Source organism: Lissotriton helveticus, chromosome 8 (assembly GCF_964261635.1).
Source record: "Lissotriton helveticus chromosome 8, aLisHel1.1, whole genome shotgun sequence".
In the NCBI taxonomy this organism is placed as follows: domain Eukaryota; kingdom Metazoa; phylum Chordata; class Amphibia; order Caudata; family Salamandridae; genus Lissotriton; species Lissotriton helveticus.
In genome coordinates this window covers 1502201334-1502219309 of record NC_136069.1, presented here as the reverse complement: position 1 = coordinate 1502219309, position 17976 = coordinate 1502201334, and the positions used below count along the sequence as shown (strand labels likewise).

The window sequence follows — 17976 nt, the reverse complement described above, 5'->3', positions numbered from 1 at the left end:
TTCAAGGTGGGAAATCCTCTTCATCATGGGCACTTATTCCACCAGGCAAAACATTTCCGCTTGCGCTCCCGCCCTCCGGCTATATTCATTGGTACACAACCCCCTGGTGGGGGTATTCATTAACATGCACCAAAAGCACATTGGGACATGTAGTTCATAGCGAATGTCAAATTCTCCCTAAGTGGGGGTGTCACCTGTCCGATTATTTCAATATTTAATCCTTTAAGTAAGGTCCAGCTTCTCTGTAGTGGAGAGACGGTGCTCCTCATCGCGGTTCGGCAGTCGCGCAGTTCCAGCAACTCATGTATTATTCTTCTCTTATTTTAAATATGTATTTTTTGTGGGTGTCTGGTCCAACCCGGGACACCCACAGCTTTCATTTTTGTTCTGAGTTATAGGTGGGAGCCAAAGGGCCCCCTACAGCCCCACTGACTCTTGGCAAGTGGCCCAATTCCATGGGGCTGCGGGGGTGCCAACTACATTACATTACATTTATAAAACATTTATAAAAATGTTTGCAACACTGGGGTGCCTGGTGCTCAACAAGGGAGCCCACAACATTGTTAACCATGGACGGGAGGGGAAGGCTTATGGCCTCATAACCCCATTGGCTCCCCTGTCAGCATCCATCCTGATGTGGCAGGAGCCAGTTTTGCCCTCACCTGGCACAAGCAGCTTTTCTTTCTGCTCCCGCCAGGTGAGAGCCAGTCTGTGTTTCCATGCCCATGAGCAGGGATAAAAACTTTTTGCTCCGACCCTACAGCAGCCTTTATTCTCCTACCAGGTGGGATCTCAGAAGACTTCCTTGTCCATGCTCTCATGGAGAAGAACCAACCATGTACCAGGGGATAGGGTCCCCAGGATACCGTCTCTAAGCCGGCATCAGGGCATTGTATCCGGAGGCATACCATGGCTCATGGAGGGGGTCGCATGCCCTCCTTCCCATAAATGTATAAACAGCCCCGGAGAATGGGGTACATCAGGGCCCTGAAAAAGCTCGGGAAGGCGAACCACATGCCCTCCCCATAATACTTGACTTGGCCTCAGGGATGAGTTTCCCTGGCCCTTTGAAATATCACTATTCCACATTACAAATCATTGTGGCACTCCGGCCCATCTTGTCTTTTTAAAACTCTAGAATCCACTTTTTTCAAATCTTTACCTGTGGATCCTCCATTGATGTGCAGTAAAATGTTTTTTTAAAAATCAGGTTTTAACCACAGTGGAGGTCTCTTTGAGACCCCTCCATCAGGCTTAGAGGGGCAGGCTTTCCCTAAACCGCCCATGTGTTTTATTTCAACCTGTTTTCAGGACAGGATACTGACTCCCCAAGTCCCAAAATGGCTGCCGCCACATCTTTTTGGATGTGGTGGCAGTGAATCGTTCTTATCTTAAGATCTGTCAGGTCAGCTGATCCTTAGCGGCCTTATATATACATACATTTTAAGCCTTCATTTCTCAAAAATTAATGAACGGATTTACACCAAATCACAAGAAGCACACTTTCTGGGCCAAGATCTTTCTTTCTGATTTGGTGTAACTGCGCTCAGCTATTTCTGGCTGTAGCTGCATTTAACTTTCCTACGGAAAATTGCATGGGGAAAATGCATTTAGGGACCCCACTTTTTCTTGGCCCCCATTTGACAGATCACTCCAAAACTTTGCAAGCGGGAGCTCAGGTGAATGAACTTTCTTTTTAAAGTTTTGTGAAGATTTGTCAAACAGAGCCAAAGTTGAAACGTTATATTAACTACAACTAGATCGGTAAATAGGTAGATAGGTAGGTAGGTTGATAGATAGATCGATAGATAGATAGATAGATAGATAGATAGGTAGATAGATAGATGGATAGATAGATAGATAGATAGATAGATAGATAGATAGACAGACAGACAGACAGACAGACAGACAGACAGACAGACAGACAGACAGACAGACAGACAGATAGATAGATAGATAGATAGATAGATAGATAGATAGATAGATAGATAGATAGATAGATAGATAGATAGATAGATAGATAAGGTACAGAAACATCTGTGGAAACAATAAACAAGCAGCATGCGTTTCCATCTTCTATTCCAAAGTTGAACATGTCTCGCAGTACTGCGTTCAGTTACAGACCACTGTGTATTTTCTCAGACATTAGCCACCATGAAAGCATAAAAAGCCACATGATGGCAGCATTGCACAAGGAAAAAAACACACATTTTCTGACTTGGCTTTAGACTATAGGCCAGATGTAGGTGGCTAAATACCGGTCAGTAACACCGAAATTCGGTAAATTTCAGCGTTACCGACCGGTATTTAGCCATGTGCGATGTAGGCAAGGAATCGGTAAATAAGGAATCGGTAAATACTGATTCCCTATTGCTCGTGCATTTAAGGAATCGGTAATACTGATTCCTTAAATGCAATGTAGGTAGCACTAAAAACAGTGCACATCAGCCTTAAGAAATCGCTATTTACCACCAACTCCAAGTTGGTGGTAAATAGCAATTTCCTTACAAATACCCTTAGGGCATGCATGTGTGCCACATGTGCACACATGCACATTTCAGGGGTGCAACAGGGTGTCCTTTGGACACCCTGGCAATCTTGAAATACCTCCCGCTATTAACAATTCGGTAATACCGAATCGCTAATAGTCAATGTCTTCCCAGTCATTCCTATGGGCCTCCTGGCCCATAGGAATGAATGGCTAGGTATTCCTTAATAACGAATCGGTATTACTGATTCGTTATTAAGGAATTTTAAGGAATCGCTAATATTTTAGTGATTCGTACCTACATTGCATTTACCGATTCCTTAATAGCGGTTCGGTAATAATCGCTATTAAGGAATCGGGAAATGGAAGTTACCTACATCTGGCCCATAGTCTGTAAGAAGATGAGACATGGAAAAAGGTTAGGTAGGAAATAAAACAATGTGGATGAAGTAGTTTATCTGGACTCTACACATCTTAGATGTATTTTCACTTTCAGTATTCCACATAACTTGCAGGGACAGAAAGGCATGAATGAACATGTATCATTACAGTGAAGTTGGAAAGCTTATATAGGAACTTGTTATCATAATATCAACACCTGAAGCATAATATTTCCTCCTAGTTATTAAAAAACGATATTACCCATTTTCATGCCGTGTAAATATTTGAAAAACATGGAATTCTCACAATAGCACTCCGCACAGTATCACCCACGAAGTCAACAATATCAGCCTTTTGAATGGGCAATAGGCCTAAGAGGGAAATTGGCATGTTTCATGAGTGACAGGGTTCTGGCTCAGAGATAAAACATCTACGATCTGCAATGAGTGTGTTACAAAAACACCAACAGCGTCAGGTTTTATGGCAGAGGGAGCAGAGTGTGATGAATGAGCATCATTCAATCAATCAATGAATGAATCAATCAGGGATTTATAGAGTGCACTACCCACCCATGAGGGTCTCAAGGCGCTGGGGGGCTAGGGGGGTCGGGCAGCTCCAAAGTCATCCGAAGAGCCAGGTCCTGAGGTTCTTTCTGAAGACTTGCAGTGTAGGGCTTTATCTAATACTGAGGGGGAGTTCGTTCCAGGTCTTGGCCGCCATGTAGGAGAAGGATCTTCCCCCCGTTCTGACATGGGATGCGGGGGACTTCGTTAAGGGCTATATCGGCAGAGTGGAGGATTCTCTTGGGGGCGTGGAAGGAGATTCTTTTGTTGAGGTATTGGGGTACGGTGTTGTGGAGGGCTTTGTAGACGTGTGTGAGTAGTTTGAAGATAATTCTCTTTTCGTCAGGGAGCCAGTGGAGTTCGCGGAGGTGCTGGATGATGTGGCCATGTCGTGGGATGCTGAGGACGAGCCTGGCTGCAGCGTTCTGGATGGTCTGGAGTTTGCGAAGGAGTGTTTTGTTGATTCCGTAGTACAGCCTGCTGGCAATGAGTGCATGGATGACTGTCTACCTGGAGTCGGGGAGGATCCATTCGAAGGTCTTGCTGAGTATGCGAAGGGTGTTGAAACATGTGGAGGACACGGCGTTGATTCGACAGTTCATGGTGAGTGAGTAGTTGAATATAATGCTGAGGTTGCGGGTGTGGTCAAGTGGGGAGGGTGGGTTTCAAAGGGCGGGGGGCCTCCAGGAGTCATTCAATGCGGCACGGGCGTATCCGAGGACGAGGACTTCCTTTTTCTCCGAGTTGATCTTCAGGCAGTTGCTGCTCATCCAGGATGCAACGTCCTTCATTCCTTCCTGGAAACTGTGTCTGGTGATGCCCGGTTCCTTGGTGAGAGAGAGGATGATCTGGGTGTCATCGGTGAAGGATACTATGCTGAGACCATGTTTTCTGATGATGGCTGCGACCCACTCATAGAGTAGTCTAGCCAGGATACTGTTCCATCTTCTTTCTGAAAATCATTGACCTACCCTTAGCCTCAAAGGGGCAGTTTATCAATAGTTCATGCACTGCAACACAACGCAATGCAACACAGCAAGACAACTTTCTGTGCTGCACTGCGTCAAAGGAAAGGGCCAGGAATACGCCATATTTACCAATATATAGAGCATTTCTGCTCCATTCCTGTGCTTGGGCAAAATCTACTGCCTAGTGCCAACGCAGGCACCCTTGCATCATGATACAAGGGTGTCTGCATTGCAGGCATGTTTTTGTGCAGGAAGGTACACATTCCTGCACAAAAACAATCCTCTGAGGCTTTTTCCTCTTCTGAGTGTGCTGCATTAAGAGGAAACACCAAGGAGAAATAAATATGTTTCTCTTAATTGCACTTCTCCTGAGAAAGCATAGCATTTTGGCGAATTTCCATTTTTACCAGTGTTGGTAAATTTAGGAATGTCCAAAATCCATGGGTGGATGAGTGGGATCACCCAGGCTCCACCCATGGAAAGCCTTCCCAGGGCAGAGTAATGCAAGGCAGTGACTTGCACTGCCTTGCCCTGCTCCAGATCTACCAAGCAGCACAGGGCCACTCATGTTGCCCTTGCATTGCTTGGTAAATCTGATTTAGGGGTTGGGTTGCCCTGGCAGCACCCTGCATGACACAAGGGCAATGCAATCCCTTGATAAATCTGGCCCAAAATATGTTAATGCTGAGGGTTGTTCCTTACGAAAGGGTAGAATATCGTCATTCACAGTGAAGTTAACCAATGGTTGAAGTGAGCTAACCCATATTCCCATGGTGTATGTTGAAGGGGGCAGAATAACATCTAAATTACACAACAATAGACAAATCGATGGAGAGGGCTCGCTGAAAAGCCTCTATAATAAGTAAGTATATTATAAATATAATATAATTTTAGAAGAATCAAGAGGTCTTAGCTAACCCCAGGCTAAAAAGGCTATTGCTTTTTTCATCTTGATCCTTGTTTGGACTCAAGTGATTCTCTCACTTCTCACTCACAATTGATTAAGATGCACAATATATGTGTTTATTCACATGTTTAGCTTATCATAGACATCTATGAAATATGACATTATATGATGCATGGAAAACAAATTTGATGGAAATACAAATAAAAGTAAAATTAAGGGATCATTTTAAAGGAAAGATGACTTAAAGGAAAATTTCAAAATTACACTAAACTTGGGAGGGGGTTAGGACTAATGAGGGTTTTTGTGTTCATGAATGGGTAATTTTTAGGGGTGATGAATGTTTTTAAAGGCCAGGAATGTGTGGAAATCAGGCATAGAAAGGTGTTTTTAGACTTCAGTGGTGGGTGTAAGGGTTTTTTAGGTATCATGAATGGGTGGAATTTAGGCGTGGTGAGAGGTTTTTGGGCTTACAGATTAGTGGAAGTTTAGGGATGGTGATATGTTTTAGGGTCCAGGGATGGGTTCAATGTTGGGATGTTGAGGAGTTTGTAGGGTTCATAGATAGGAGAAGTTTAGGGCTCGTTCAGTGATGGGTAGAAGTTAGAGGTGGTAATGAGTTTTCAGATTTCAGGATTGGGTGGAATTTAGGGTTGTGAGGGTTTTTTATTGATTCAGAGATGGGTGAAGTTTAGATGTAGAAATAAGTTTTGAACGCTCAGGGATGGGTAGAGTTTAGGAATGGTGACAGGTCTTCAGGGGTCTTGGATGGGTGGTGTGTAAGGGTAGTGAGGATTTTTTTAAGATTCTGTGATCAGTGGGTTCTAAGGGTAGAAAGCGGTTTCTAGGAACCAGAAATGAGTGGAGGAAGTGAAGGGTTATAGGGTTCAGTGATGGGTGGGGCGTAGGGGTCAAGAACGCTTTCATGGTTCAAGGATGGGTGTAGTTAGGTGTGGTGAGGGTTTTCAGTATTCTGAAACGGGTGGGTTTTAGGGGTAGAAAGGGCTTTTACCATTCAGGAATGGGTGTAGTTTAGGCATGGTGAGGGGGTAGGGGGCAGGGATGGATGGTATTTAGTGGTTCTGATGGGCCAGAATGGATGGTGGTGGGGGTCAGCGAATTAAAATAATCTGAAGCAATTGTTTGACAATGTAAAAGATATAAATCTGAAATGAAGTCCCCTGTAATAAAGTACTGACATAAATATTTCCAACAAAACTGTTTCTGAAAGTAAGATTTGCAACCATTGCATTTACACCTTTAAAAGTAAGCATGCAAAAGCCAATTATAAACCAAATGACATTCTATGAATTGGTTTCTATGAAATGGGACATGCCATTCATTCTGAAAATTTCCATGAAACAGTTTAGGCAAAATGGGTTCTCAGTAATGGTATTCCATGAAATCATTTTTCTATCATATCACATCCATTTAACATTATATTTATAGTTTATCTTCAGAGTCCATGAACAGAAATTTGTATACAGCACTCATTGAACTAATATAAACCACTCTCTTTTATATCCTAACAGGTTCGTATTTGGTCCATACGAGAACCACTGTTTCATGCTCCTCTTGTCAAAGCATCGTCAATAGAGCTATGGGTTACTTTTCATTGATTCACACAAACCCCATGGTTTTGAATGGACTGTGAATTATTAAAAATTCTTTGCACTATAGAAGAACTGCACGGATTAATCTACATTTTTTTGTCTTTTTTGTAAATTGTTTTATGGTTAGTACACTTTGGTAGAAATCACAACATGGGATCCCTTGATGATGGGTTTTATGCAGGCCTAGGCAAACCTAGTAATTTCAATAAATACACATTACTCTTTTGATGTGAAATTGCTGAAATTATGTGATTACACCAGCTTGAGTAATTAGGAGTAATATGGGAGGAAAATCCTACTGCAGGAACACAGGAACAACGAATTATGAGAAAGCAAGTGGCTGCTGGCTACTGCTGTTCATGTCCTGTAGCATTTAGTGTTTTTTTCTTACCACAAAATGCATCCTATGGCCCATTTTGGAAGCAAAGGTGCATTTTATACTAAGAAAATAGTGCTAAATGCTAGATCGTGTTTCACACATAATAATGCATAATTCTGAATAGATTTGGGGTAAAAGTTTCCTATCTTTAATGACTAATCATTTTTCCAATTTGTTTTGGATATACAAGTGTCAGTGGTTGGTATACTTTCTCAAAATGAAGCCTACGGTACCGCTGTAGCGTTGTCTTTTGTTTCTATATTCCCTGTGATGGCACTATAATTAACCTAGTTAGCTCCACCATGGCGCAGATGTGAGAGTGTGCTGTCCAGCACTGGGGAGCATATTATCAAGGAACAGCGTTAAAATTATTGCTGCTTTAGCGGCAGGAAACTGCTTCTAAAACTGCGATAATGGGCTTGATCATATGCCCTTGAGAATTCCAATAGAAGCCCATGTGCTGGTGTTAACATGGGTTTCTATTGGAATTCTCTACGGCATATTATCAAGCCCATTATCGCCGTTTTAGCAGCAGTTTTCTGCCGCTAAAGCAGTGATAATTTTACCGCCGTTCTTGATAATAAGCCCCTGGATTTGTACTGGATGCATACCCTTCTAGTACAACTTTCTGCATCTACACAGAATCAGGAGGAACCCATGCATTGGATGTGTGCTTTGCAATGCAACGCTTTTTTCCGACAAATGAAAACATTTCTTGTTAACTCCTGCTTCAATGAGGTGGTACATTTTGATGCAAAGCTCAGTCAGGCTTTCATACTATATTGGACTTGTCATCAAAACCTGTGAGTGTTTGCACTGATTTATCAAAGTAATGCCTCCCCATGTGACGCAAAGTGACACACAGAAAAGCAAATCGCTTTTTACGCAGAGAAAGGGGCGCCATTCCATTACTGCAAAATAAATACCAATGTGTCGCTTTGTGCGCCTTTGTGGCGGTGTAAATTCTTAGCAAATCATGACTTCTAACTTCTCATTCTACACCCAAAATGCTATTATGTACAACCTACGTTGGAGCCACCCTACTGTAGTATTACTACTTATGTTTATGCTGTTCGAACAATGCTTCACCATTGCTGTAAAAAGGGCCAGTTGGGCATTTATCATTCTGGCATTTAATACTGAATCATCAGCAAAGAGCAAATTATCACTTTAATTCTGTCCATCTCTGTATATATACATTATATAACATAATCCACCAAATTGTACAAACCATTGATATTTGTGAAGAACACTCTAGGAGCGAGTAGACATCCCTGCTTCATCCTTCTTCATGTGGTCAAATAGCAGCTCATTTGTCCCTTCTATCCACCCAGATAGATTTGGGATACTATATTGAGATGTGATCTCTGGGTCACACTGAAATAGTGACTAGAGTTGGCAAAACTTCTATTTTAGGGGTACAAACTCATTGAATAATGAATGTAATGTTCGGAAAGACATTTTCTACTCAAACCAGTCTCCTGTTGGTATCTCAAGTGAATTTTATTTTTATAAAAAGGTATTCCCCTTCCTAATATTTTCACTCAAGACACCAACCATGTACATTTGGGTAACGTGTAGAATTTCACATCATTTTTGTTAAAATGTATACATTTTGTAATAAATAAATCGTGACAAGCTATTTCAATAGTGGCAGTTTGGCCTGGGGCTGACAAACAAAAGGGCATATAAATGTTCTAACTACACAATTTACAATGGCTTTTTCTCTTTCTATACTATAAAATTTATGGATGATACATTATATAAACTTGTGGCTCACAGTAGGCAGATCAACCCAGAATTCCTTGAGGACAATTAACATGATACTTTTCTCTTGAAGCCACTCATGAAGAATGTAGGATCACTTTCTGGACACTTTTAATGTCCACCAGCATAACTGGTGTGTATGATTTGATGTTGTTGGTGACGTTCATTTATGTACAGAGGTAAACCTATGGTATTGTTCCATGGATAAGGCACGAGAAAGAGGATTATGAAATAAGTGAAGCAAACAGAAAAAACAACACAATGAAAGAAACATACAGAAAGGAAGAGGAAAGGACAGGCCAGAGAGGGAGCTAGAGAGAGAAAGTAATATAATAATGAAAATTAAAAAAACACTAAGCACGTTTTTGATATACCTAGCCACATCCTCACTGAGATCTTATTTTTTTATCATAATTGCATGACATAGTTGCCAGTGATTTAACAGCGTTATCTACAAAGAAAAGTGACAATAAATTTTGTCTTGAGGAAAATCATCCTCCAACATTGGGAATAGGTGGCACCCAGCATGATTCTTACAGGAAGTAGGTTGTGGACATGGTGCACTCGGAATGTTTATTTTCCTATTGTTCATTGTTTGTTGAGTATTAGATTTGAAAATAGGTCCCTTAGTCGCTCTAAATCGCGAGCAGACGTAACCTAAGTATTCCTTGTGTTTATTATTAAAGTATGAACAAGCCATTCACAAATAAGCTACAATGTTGTATACAGAAATCGCGATATCTTCAATGTAAAACTCAATAAAGATCTACTGGGAAAAAACAGCAGTTCTATAAAACACATCTGCATTTTAATAAAGATGCCTCAGGTTGCCTGAATGTTTTGACAAGCAAGATGGCTGACAGTTGTGTTGCAAATGTAACAAGTCAAGGCCCAATACTTTCCAATGAAGCCTTAGCGCACCACCCTGCAGGTCAATTTGCCGCGCTCGCTTACCGTCTGGATGATATTGTGCTATCATTGACACCGTCTGCCCAGCGCCTTTGAGTGCAAGTGCTGCCTGCTCGTGAGTAGCCCCACGCAGATCGATCCCGTTGACCTGTATGAGTAATAAAAACAGAAGATGGATGATCCATGGGCTGTATTCTGCAGTACACAGATCAGAAGACTGGCAAAAGATTGAGGTAAGAAACTGTGCAAAAGAATTGCATTGATTTGATCACTGATCATTGAAAGGTATTCCACGTTCTGGGTGACACTGTGTTAAAATATATTGATTGATGAGAGTGACACATTTTGTACAGGTAGAGAACAGTGATAATTGTGGCTGGTACAACCAGCAACACAGATTAAACAGCATAATACAATAAAATAGTTCAAAAGATATTCCCATTATTCACCATGTGAGAACTCGTTGATTAATTCCCGAAATAATGACATTGTCCTTCATCCTGTAGTGTTATAAATATGTTTTAAAAACACATTCCTGGTTATAGTTGATCCACCACTAGTTGTTGCTGCCTGGTTGATCCTTCCTATAGCATATGCTTGTCTGAATGATTACCCTATGTTGTAAACCTGACCTAACTGGGAAGTACATATTCACTGAGTTACAAAGTTTTGTGTGTCCTCATTGTCTAAGGGCCGTATACTGCCCTATGGGTAACAGTACATATAGGGCAGAGCATCTGCATCATGATAGGTAGAACGTGTATGTCATTAGCACCCACCTACATGGCTTATATTTACCTGGATATATTCTGTATTAGTTTCTGCAGCCACTAATAGGTTTGCATATTGTTAGATTGCTGCTGTCATTTTCCTAACAGCTAATGAAGGTATCCTTGTGGTTGTTTACATGTATCATTCTAGTCATGACAGATGGCGGTCTGAGGCGGTGGAACTTTTTGTCACTCCGTTTTGTGTTTGGAATAGGGTTGTGAAAGGTTTTGCCTAAATTAGCAGTACATACCTTGAAAATAAATTAGCTTTTTGCACTTGTTTTCTTTGCATTTCAGTTTTTTGTAGGCTATGTATGCTGATCACTATCATCATCATCAATAAACTTTATTCGATCTCATTTTAAAGCAAATATCATAAAAGTATACATATTAAAAAAAGATACATTTTCTTCCCCAAAATTAGTAAAAGCTGTCGGTTAAAAGGACCCATGGGAGCCCCAGCACAATAGGATTTTAATTTGTACATTTGCACAAAAATCCAATGGTTTAATCTCTGTAGTATATACAATAGGTGCAATAAGTGATCGAGCAATATTCTTTGCCCAGCCAGCTAATGATAGACAGAATTAGTTAGATGTAAAACATCGTTCATGATCTTGAAATGTATTGTAAATGACACAATTTATACGATTCTTTTTGTCTTGTCAGGTCTAGATTAGGTGGTTAGGTTTCATATTATCTTTAACCTCTTCCATGCTTATGACGAGCTAGGCACAGTGGAGCTGTGCTCATGACGAGCTAAGCTTGTCATAACTGCCGCGGTTGGCCCACACGCGACTAATGCCCCACCTGTGTGGTCATTCTAGTGGAGTGGGCAGAGTCGTGACGAGTCCAGCTCGTCATGAGCACAGCTCCACTGTGCAGCATGATGAGCTGGGCTCGTCACGAGCACCGCGGCGCCACGGGCAGCCTCTCCTCCCCCCCCCCCGAAATTAGCCCAGCGTGGAAGGGGTTAAAAGAGCAAACTCGGGGGAGAAAATGGATGTTGTTTGACCATGTCTGTGTCTGTTCATTGCAAGCTTCTTACAACTCGCTCTGTGCTGAAACAAATGTGAGAGTAGTTGTATTGAGGTCTTCCTGAAATACATATAACATATAACTGCAGTTTAGCGCTACACGGTAGGCAGCAACAGGTGGTGTACCATCGACATAGGGGGCGGAGCCGACCTTCTTCTACAAAGTGGGCGGCAGGATTAAACATTATGCGAACTTGGAAGCTGTGTGAACATCTTGGGCGCTGAGGAAGGCAATACTAGCCGAAATGCATTCGCCATTTTAATGCCATTATAGCTGCTTCCTTGCTGTTTCCCCCGATGTGGCCTCTGCTCTTTTTGGTGTGAAAGAGGATACAGTCATATTTTCTGCGTTTTCCAGAGACGCATCACAGAGGCCCCCGCGTCAAAAGTGGCCCTGAGAACTCTGGCTCTGTTTCGGCAGTTTCTTTTTCACCAAGGGATTGGTTGCTCTGGTGCCCGCCACATTGGTGTGGAAGAGACAAAGCGGTTGCGAGGTATTTTACCTGGCTATGGGTGATGTGCTCTGCCATATCGGCCCTCACTGGAATTTGGACTGCAACCCGTAGGCTGGAAGTGTGGGGACTCGAGGGAGCACTTTGCTGGCATTTCAAGAGATCACCTTTGGACTTTCATTACCGCAAATCCCACATTCCGCCCACCCGACCGGGTTTCTATTCCTATCACCACCTACCTGGTATCCAGACTGTGCATTCTGGGTGTTGCAGTTTAGCGCTACACGGTAGGCTGCAACAGGTGGTGTACCATCGACATAGGGGGCGTAGCCGACCTTCTTCTACAAAGTGGGCGGCAGGATCAAACATAATGCGAACTTGGAAGCTGTGTGAACATCTTGGACGCTGAGGAAGGCAATACTAGCCGAAATGCATTCACCATTTTAATGCCATTAAAGCTGCTTCCTTGCTGTTTCCCCCGATGTGGCCTCTGCTCTTTTTGGTGTGAAAGAGGATACAGTCATGTTTCCTGCGTTTTCCAGAGACGCATCACAGAGGCCCCCGCTTCAAAAGTGGCCCGGAGAACTCTGGCTCTGTTTCAGCAGTTTCTTTTTCACCAAGGGATTGGTTACTCCGGAGCCCGCCACGTTGTTGTGGAGGAGACAAAGCGGTTGCGAGGTATTTTACCTCGCTATGGGTGATGTGCACTGCTATATCGGCCCCCGCTGGAATTTGGACAGCAACCCGTAGGCTGGCGATGTGGGGACTCGAGGGAGCACTTTGCTGGCATTTCAAGGGATCACCTTTGGACTTTCATTACCGCAAATCCCACATTCCGCCCACCCGACCGTGTTTCTATTCCTATCACCACCTACCTGGTATCTGGACTGTGCATTCTGGGTGTTGCAGTTTAGCGCTACACGGTAGGCTGCAACAGGTGGTGTACCATCGACATAGGGGGCGGAGCCGACCTTCTTCTACAAAGTGGGCGGCAGGATCAAACATGATGCGAACTTGGAAGCTGTGTGAACATCTTGGGCGCTGAGGAAGGCAATACTAGCCGAAATGCATTCGCCATTTTATTGCCATTAAAGCTGCTTCCTTGCTGTTTCCCCCGATGTGGCCTCTGCTCTTTTTGGTGCGAAAGAGGATACAGTCATGCCGAGGTCCCGAAACGCGTCATGGCGGCGTGTGTGTTTTTCTGCACTTTGGATGAATAAATAAGATTTGCAATTTCCTACTTGGGTCCGGATTCGTTTGTTTGTTTGGAGGTTCTTTAAACTGCAACGGAGTTCTTCTCATATATATATATATATATATATATATATTTGCTTTAAAACCCTCCATTCATCCATTTGTAAGCATCCACTTCTAGTTTCATAAAATATCAAAGACCTTATTATCCATTTTAGGTGAATGAATGTATTTAATTTGTTAATTAAAGAAGATGCTGACACCGTTTTTACAACCAAAAAAGCACTCTCTGACTGTTAGCACATGTCATATTGGGAAATATTAAAGCACTTGTTCTCCTACATTATTCTACATCTATTCTCATAGAAAAAGATTGCACTGCATGATATGTGTGGATGTTCAGCAGTCTGAGAGAAGGTATATTCTCTTTAGGTTACATCTGGCAATGTTTGCTGTTTAACGTTGCTATGTGTTTGTTCCAATAGGGAAACAACTGAAGTATACAAAAAAGTGATGGAAAGAATGCTTGAATTAATCTCAGCCACCTTTAATCCTTCAGGGATGCATCCCAGTCCATTGTCATTTTGCACACCATGGCTCCTCAGTTTCAACCCAGCCTTATGGAAATCATTTTTGACCCAGCTCCAACTGGTACAGTCCAGTCCGAACTGCCAGGCCAGGTCTTCGCTTACCTGGAATACAAGCAACCCAAGACTTGTTACACACTTATTAGGGCTCATCAGTTGGGTATAGCTTGGGTCCAGTGGCACCGTGTGTATGGGATGCACATCTGGGCATACCTGGTCCATTCTAAACTAAACATAAAAGTAATGGATGGAATGCTTAAATTAATCTCAGCCTCTGGTATGCCAGTCCATTGCTGTTTTTGACATCATTCCACCTCTGTGGACGGCCAAAAACTACGGTCCACACAACCTCTGCAAGATTTTGCATTCCAAAACAGGCGTCATTTGCTGGTGTTGATTTTTCAGTTACACGAATTGGTACCACGGCCTCAGTACCCACAAAAAAATGTTGAACCTGTCTGTGACACCATGGTGGTGAAGCTTGCAATGTGTCTGAGACCTACGATTGTACCATGGTACCACAATGAGGTTCTTGCTGGATCTTACTGTACTACCATGGCATCAAGCATTTCATTTTTGTTTTTTAGCCAGGAGGATCCTTTTGGACATCACCTTACAAGGTCAGGATGAATTGCAATATTTTACACAAAATGAAGGAGTGAGGGACTCAAAACCCTCTACACCAGCCCCCCTAGCCTCAACTTAAACACACCAAAAGGAGTAGAGAGTGATAAACAAGACTGTTCTCGCGGTGTCATGTGCTTTATGTGGAAATACTGCCCTCACTCACACAGTTGTGTGACATGCTTCATCATAGGGCTGCCTCAGTACACCCCCACGCAAGCCAACGCCTGCTCCACCTCAGACGTTGGCTGGCGTGGGGGTGCAGATATTAGTGACATATCAGTACCTTCAAATAGATTTTGTTACCTATGTGGTGAAGTGTGTCATGTAAACCTAGTAGAACTGTGTGTGTGTGAACAATGGCATGGAAATTAATTTATTTCATATTTGGGCCAGGTCTGGGGGTCTGGAATGATAAGGCATATATAAGTTGGTGTCCATGGATCCTGGACAGCATAAAAGGTGCCCTATTGGATTTACAGGCTTCAAAATGAGGGGCAATTTAAAATTAGCATGAAAAATAAATAGGAACCCCTGCAGTACCAAGATGGTTTTTGACAGCACAGAGTGTGTGTGGAGTGTATGGTAAGTGGGCCTAGATCCAGTGCATAGTCCCCACTGTACATAACCACATTCCATCGGTAGTGGGTTCTCAAAACATGGACCTACACCCAGATTATGTCGCAGACAGTCAAAGGTTATACACAGCGAGTTCTAGTGACACTGATGTGAGGCATATGGTCTTTTCAGAAACATGAAGACTTGTTTTAGGAGGCACTGTCCTTGGAATAGTGCATGATGTAGCTACTCTTGTGACTCCCTTATTTCAAGATTAAAATTGAAGATGCATACATAGTATCTTTATAAAATTAACTAACATATACATTCCAATTGTGAAACTAAGGCATCAAAATAAGAATAAGCATTGACAGATAAGGATTCCATAATCAATAGCCATATTCAATAGGCAAACACAAACATGCACTAGTAAACGCACACAAACAAATTGCCCAACATATTCGTATTAAACAGTGCTTCCGCAGAATCATTTGATCAGGAAGGTGAAGGTGTTAATCCCCATCTCCTGGGTCATACAGCAAATAGTTTTTGTGAAAAAAAAGGGGACTTGCCAGAAATGGGTACATCTTGGCTCCAAAAGGTAACTGACCATGAAATATTGATAGTCCTTGTCAGACTGGGATATTATTTAATGAAGGGTTAAAGTCTTCCACCATAAACCCAATATTATTAGGCCAAACATAGTTCTTAGTCTCTGCTCAACCTAGGGTAGCTATTCGAAATGTACAAGGCACTACTCAGAGAAGTGTGTCTTAAGTTCAAGAAGTACCAACAAATTTAAAGCCAGGAAAACAACATGATGAAAAGGTTATAACGAAAAATGTGCGAGGCAGGGTAAGGTGCAAAGGAGCATGGCTACCATTTCCTAGATCTCTTCTGCGATCTCTGGCCCAGTATGTTCGCTCACAGCTGAATGATACTCCTGCTTTTCACCAAAATAGGATCAAGATCGTAGGTATGCTGCCCCAAATGCGTCAGATGGAAGGACAGCAACACCTGAGGCACTGTTAAGCCAATATGATGATCTTTCCTTTTTTTATTTTATTTATTTTTAGTTGGACAATCGTGTTAGATTAAATGCAAATTACATATGCAAGAAAATGGAGAGGAAAAATAACACATGATACATGTCATGCAGGCAAAAAAAAACAACAGAACATAAAGACTGATTCCAGTTTTTCAATTTTTTTGTTTTTTACCCCCGGGTGCTAATTGGGGACCATTTGTCCCCCCCTCTTTTTCTTGCTCTCGCACCACTACGTTTGTATATCTCTTTCTCCCATCGGTAAGTATCTAAGAGTTTCCCCAGCCAGCAGTGCACTGAGGGGGGATCTTTATCTAGCCAGATAGTTGCGATGGAGAGCCTGAAAACCGCCATCATTATGAAGAGCTTAGGGGCAGATTTATGATAACTGGCGCATCCCCAGGGATGCGCCAGTTATTTTGCGCCGCTGCTCCGCCACCCATGGTGCGCCGCATTTACAATGCGGCGCACCATGGGGCAAAAACGGCACAGATGCGTGACGCATCTGTGCCGTAAAGGTGGCGCATTGCTGGAGTTCCAGCAAGGCTCGGGGGTGCCCCATCTTTACAATGCTGAGTCAAGACTGAAGCAGGCGCAGGGTTTTGACGCAGCATTGGCCTGAAAGTGACTGAGTGAAATCTTATAGATTTCACTCAGCCACTTTTGCGAGGCGCACCTGCCCCGTAACGCCCACCCTGCGCCGGAACGCCAACAAGTGGCGCAGGGCTTTACAACGTGACGCATCTGCCTAGATGCGTCACGTTGTAAATGGGTCGTAGGGATGCGCCACGTTTACGCCGCAGTTGCGTGACGCAAACGTGGCGCATAACCAACATAAATCTGCCCCTAAGTCTTGCTTGCCGCCGTCACAGCCTGGTTGCTTACCCCCAGCAAGATAACTTGCGGAGTCAGCAAAACGTTATAGTTCATAATTTGGCTAACGTATAGTGTCATTTTGTCAATCAATTCCGCTAAGCGGTGGCAAGTTCAAGGAGTACAAACAAATTTAAAGCCAGGAAAACAACATGATGAAAATGTTATAACAAAAAATGTGCGAGGCAGGGTAAGGTGCAAAGGAGCATGGCCACCATTTCCTAGATCTCCTCTGCGATCTCTGGCCCAGTATGTTCGCTCACAGCTGAATGATACTCCTGTTTTTCACCAAATAGGAACAAGATCGTAGATATGCTGCCCCGAATGCATCAGATGGAAGGACAGCAACACCGGAGGCACTGTTAAGCCATTATGATGATCTTTCCTATTGGAAATAAGGGCATGGTGCAAAAGAACGACATCACCGGAATTCCATGCTCAAGACCAACTTTTAGCGTTGGAGTACATGTGTGCCCTCCTCCTGCGTCGAGCACAGTGGCGGTCTGCCATTATACTGACAACTGCCTACACATGGATGCAGAACCGATGGATAGCTGAAAAGCCTCCCCACCTTCAAACCCCTACCTGGTTAGTGTGGAGAACAGATGGTGCGGAGGCCAGTGAAGAGAATGTCCTGAGCTGGGACATGGAGGCAACATGGAGTGGAGATGTCAGTTTTAAGGCCCAGTGAAGAGAATGTTCTGAGCTGGGACATGGAGGCAACATGGAGTGGAGATGTCAGTTTTAAGGCCTCAGTTATGAGGTATCATCACATAAATGGTTGGGCCATATTGGAAGATACTGGATGAAAGAAGACGGAGGGTGGACATCTTTGTTTGTGAAGCTTATACTTAGTCTCCACTT

At 42.9% G+C, this 17976-nt stretch overlaps 1 protein-coding gene across 1 annotated transcript in view; it reads right to left on the bottom strand.

The window, feature by feature from the left end:
• Window positions 1-8405: 8405 nt before the first annotated feature.
• LOC144773448 (disks large homolog 2-like) overlaps window positions 8406-17976 on the bottom strand; it is an 843812-nt gene continuing 834241 nt past the window's right edge. Inside the window, exon 11 of the mRNA XM_078658478.1 lies at window positions 8406-10120. Coding sequence (XP_078514604.1) covers window positions 9872-10120 — 249 coding nt within the window. The 3' untranslated portion in view covers window positions 8406-9871. The remainder of the gene's footprint in view (window positions 10121-17976) is intronic.